Here is a 5000-nt window from a genome sequence, read left to right as displayed (position 1 = left end):
CACTCTCGCTCGCACACACTCACTCACTCTCGCTCGCACACACACACTCACTCTCGCTCGCACACACACACACACTCACTCTCGCTCGCACACTCACTCACTCTCGCACGCACACACACTCACTCACTCTCGCACGCACACACACTCACTCACTCTCGCACGCACACACACTCACTCACTCTCGCTAGCACACACACTCACTCACTCTCGCTAGCACACACACTCACTCACTCTCGCTAGCACACACACTCACTCACTCTCGCTAGCACACACACTCACTCACTCTCGCTAGCACACACACTCACTCACTCTCGCTAGCACACACACTCACTCACTCTCGCTCGCACACACACTCACTCACTCTCGCTCGCACACACACTCACTCACTCTCGCTCGCACACACTCACTCACTCTCGCTCGCACACACACACTCACTCTCGCTCGCACACACACTCTCTCGCTCGCACACACACTCTCTCGCTCGCACACACACTCTCTCGCTCGCACACACACTCTCTCGCTCGCACACACACTCTCTCGCTCGCACACACACTCTCTCGCTCGCACACACACTCTCTCACTCACTCTCGCACACACACTCACTCACTCACTCACTCTCGCACACACACTCACTCACTCACTCTCGCTCGCACACACACTCACTCACTCTCGCTCGCACACACACTCACTCACTCACTCGCACACACACTCACTCACTCTCGCTCGCACACACACTCACTCACTCTCGCTCGCACACACACTCACTCACTCACTCTCGCTCGCACACACACTCACTCACTCACTGTCGCTCGCACACACACTCACTCACTCACTCACTCACTCTCGCTCGCACGCACACACACTCACTCACTCTCGCTCGCACACACACTCACTCACTCACTCTCGCTCGCACACACACTCACTCACTCACTCACTCTCGCTCGCACACACACTCACTCACTCACTCTCGCTCGCACACACACTCACTCACTCTCGCTCGCACACACACTCACTCACTCTCGCTCGCACACACACTCACTCACTCTCGCTCGCACACACGCTCTCACACTCTCTCTAGCTCTCTCACACACTCTCTCACTCTCGCTCGCACACACACTCACTCACTCTCGCTCGCACACTCACTCACTCACTCTCGCTCGCACACACACTCACTCACTGTCGCTCGCACACACACTCACTCACTCACTGTCGCTCGCACACACACTCACTCACTCACTCACTCACTGTCGCTCGCACACACACTCACTCACTCACTGTCGCTCGCACACACACTCACTCACTCACTCTCGCTCGCACACACACTCACGCACTCACTCTCTCTCTCACACACACTCACTCACTCTCGCTCGCACACACACTCACTCACTCACTCTCGCTCGCACACACACTCACTCACTCTCGCTCGCACACACACTCACTCACTCACTCTCGCACACACACACTCACTCACTCTCGCACACACACTCACTCACTCTCGCACACACACTCACTCACTCTCGCACACACACTCACTCACTCTCGCACACACACTCACTCACTCTCGCACACACACTCACTCACTCTCGCACACACACTCACTCACTCTCGCACACACACTCACTCACTCTCGCACACACACTCACTCACTCTCGCACACACACTCACTCACTCTCGCACACACACTCACTCACTCTCGCACACACACTCACTCACTCTCGCGCACACACACTCACTCACTCTCGCACACACACACTCACTCACTCTCGCACACACACTCACTCTCGCACACACACCTGCATGTATCCGGTCTCTGCTGTTTTCACTGCCGTGTCCACCAGACCCTCACGGCCAGCCATAGTGTGGAAAAAAAACTCAGTGGGGGTCAAACCTGAGTAAAAACTGTCTGCCACAAAGCCTTTAGCTGCAGGAAGCTGAAAACACACACACACACACACACACACACACACACACACACACATACACACACACACACACACACACACACACATACACACACATACACACACACACTTAGAATTCCAATTCAAAACAAAGAAAATGTTTTATGCCTCACAGCTGATGATGTGTATTATGATAAACAATTAATAAAAATGACTTTTATTTTGCAGGATTACTTTATTACATAAAGCACACCATGTGTTCCAATGTACAACAAACACACACCTTGGCTGGGAGTGTAACACTGTTGCTAGGTAACTATGAAACATGGACAGCGATGTGCTAATCAGATACATCACAAACATTCCCCAACATTTACCCCAAAAACAATGAAAAAAAAAAAACCTGTTACACGCATTACACTTCCTGTCACACACCAAACGGTGGGTTGATAAATAAACATAGCACATTACTGTTAACACTGCTAGCATGTGTGTGTTCTGCTGTATGGTGCAGCGTATATATATATATATGATATGATCATGGCGGGTGTTCTTACTTTTGAGTGTTTCTCAAAGTGCGGCAGAGATCGATTCTCAAAGCCATCAGGAACTCGAGAGCCACTGATGGCCTGCTGACCCACACACGCTATCATCTGAGAGATGTTAATAAACGACCCTGCACATGGAGAGAGAGAGAGATTAATATACCTGCAGTATAGTGTTGTGGTAATGAACACAGAGTAATGTCAGGGGGAACACAGAGTAATGTCAGGGGGAACACAGAGTAATGTCAGGGGGAACACAGAGTAATGTCAGGGGGAACACAGAGTAATGTCAGGGGGGACACAGAGTAATGTCAGGGGGAACACAGAGTAATGTCAGGGGGAACACAGAGTAATGTCAGGGGGAACACAGAGTAATGTCAGGGGGGACACAGAGTAATGTCAGGGGGGACACAGAGTAATGTCAGGGGGGACACAGAGTAATGTCAGGGGGGACACAGAGTAATGTCAGGGGGGACACAGAGTAATGTCAGGGGGGACACAGAGTAATGTCAGGGGGAACACAGAGTAATGTCAGGGGGAACACAGAGTAATGTCAAATACCTTTATGAGCAGGTGATACTGTACACACTCAGCATTAATACAGTATTAACTCCTTAAAGGTGCGGTCTCTATTGTTTGAAAGCCAATGTTGACATATAAAATCACCAAAACAAACATGCCCCTAACCCGAACGGGTCCCACCCCTGTATCGATAGCTCCGCCCACACATACATACGTAACCCAGGCGACTAACAGAAAGAAACGTGTCTTTATCATAGCTGAAGGGAAGAACAATACGATTGTAGATAAACAAACAAGCAAAAATGCCACACAAGCATAATGATGTAAAGGACAAAGGCATATATTAGTTCTGTGTAACAAAGCAAAACCAACGTTACTCACCTATCGAGAAGGAAAAAAGCGCCTCGGCGTCTTAAGTAAAGTCGGCCACATATTCACAGGTCGGAGTTTCCCGAGTCGATAACTCCTGAGCTAAACGCTGTTACTACACAAAAGGCGGTTGTAGCTGCCTCTCTACATTACTACGATAGAAAAGAGGTGTTATTTGTGTAGTAACAGCGTTTAGCTCAGGAGTTATTGACTCGGGAAACTCCAACCTGTGAATATGTGGCCAACTTCCTGCTCCTTCAGTTCTCTCCAGCGCTGGAAAGCTGATCCTATATTAACACGTCCTACTTCTTGTCCTTATCGTAAGTCTTTCTTCTCTTTCTTTCTTTGTTTTTATCCTCCATGTCGATGTTAAAACCACTTTCTGCTAATGTCACACACGCGCACTGAACACTCTCTCCGCCCATATCGACAAGCCCCGCCCCTTTCTGCTCATTGGCTACACGTTTGTTTTGTTTTTGTTTTGCTTGTCGTCCCGACTCGGTTTTCTGAAGCGTTTCACAAACAACGGAGACCGCACCTTTAATGAGACACACTGAGGCTCTTCTCATAGTTACGTGGAGTCAAACACAGGTACAGTACAGTGAGCTTCCAATGGCAGTATTGTGTACTGGTGGTAAGGTCAGTATGATGATAGTATAGTGAGCGTTCTATAGAACAGCTTATATTCTAGGTGTAATACAAAAGTGTTGGCATGGCAACAGTATAGTGGGAGTACAGAGGACTGTGGTATAGATATTAGTACAAGTGTAGTGTACTAGTAGAAGACGTGTACTGGTATTAAAGTGTGGCGCTGTAGTAGTATAGTAGGAGTATAGTGTAGTGGGAGTGTAGTGGGAGTGTAGTGGGAGTATAGTGGGAGTATAGTGGGAGTGTAGTGGGAGTGTAGTGGGAGTAGAGTGTGGTGGGAGTATAGTGGGAGTGTAGTGGGAGTAGAGTGTGGTGGGAGTATAGTGGGAGTGTAGTGGGAGTGTAGTGGGAGTAGAGTGTGGTGGGAGTATAGTGTGGTGGGAGTATAGTGGGAGTAGAGTGTGTAGTGGGAGTATAGTGGGAGTGTAGTGGGAGTGTAGTGGGAGTAGAGTGTGGTGGGAGTATAGTGGGAGTAGAGTGTAGTGGGAGTGTAGTGGGAGTATAGTGGGATTATAGTGTAGTGGGAGTATAGTGGGATTATAGTGTAGTGGGAGTATAGTGGGAGTGTAGTGGGAGTAGAGTGTAGTGGGAGTATAGTGGGAGTATAGTGGGAGTAGAGTGTAGTGGGAGTATAGTGGGAGTATAGTGGGAGTAGAGTGTAGTGGGAGTATAGTGGGAGTATAGTATAGTGGGAGTAGAGTGTAGTGGGAGTAGAGTGGGAGTAGAGTGTAGTGGGAGTATAGTGGGAGTATAGTGGGAGTAGAGTGTAGTGGGAGTATAGTGGGAGTATAGTGGGAGTAGAGTGTAGTGGGAGTATAGTGGGAGTATAGTATAGTGGGAGTAGAGTGTAGTGGGAGTAGAGTGTAGTGGGAGTATAGTGGGAGTAGAGTGTAGTGGGAGTATAGTGGGAGTATAGTATAGTGGGAGTAGAGTGTAGTGGGAGTATAGTGGGAGTAGAGTATAGTGGGAGTATAGTGGGAGTATAGTGGGAGTATAGTGGGAGTAGAGTGGGAGT

At 49.0% G+C, this 5000-nt stretch overlaps 1 protein-coding gene across 1 annotated transcript in view; it reads right to left on the bottom strand.

Annotated features, from left to right (window-relative positions):
- LOC125145335 (DNA-directed RNA polymerase III subunit RPC1-like) overlaps positions 1–5000 on the bottom strand; it is a 19752-nt gene that overhangs the window by 12349 nt on the left and 2403 nt on the right. The window contains 2 exon segments of the mRNA XM_047817446.1: positions 1794–1931; positions 2459–2577. Coding sequence (XP_047673402.1) covers positions 1794–1931; positions 2459–2577 — 257 coding nt within the window.

The sequence above is a fragment of the Tachysurus fulvidraco genome, chromosome 8, assembly GCF_022655615.1.
Source record: "Tachysurus fulvidraco isolate hzauxx_2018 chromosome 8, HZAU_PFXX_2.0, whole genome shotgun sequence".
Lineage (NCBI taxonomy): Eukaryota > Metazoa > Chordata > Actinopteri > Siluriformes > Bagridae > Tachysurus > Tachysurus fulvidraco.
Note: the sequence above shows the minus strand (reverse complement) of the source record. Positions and strands in the feature narration are given on the sequence as shown.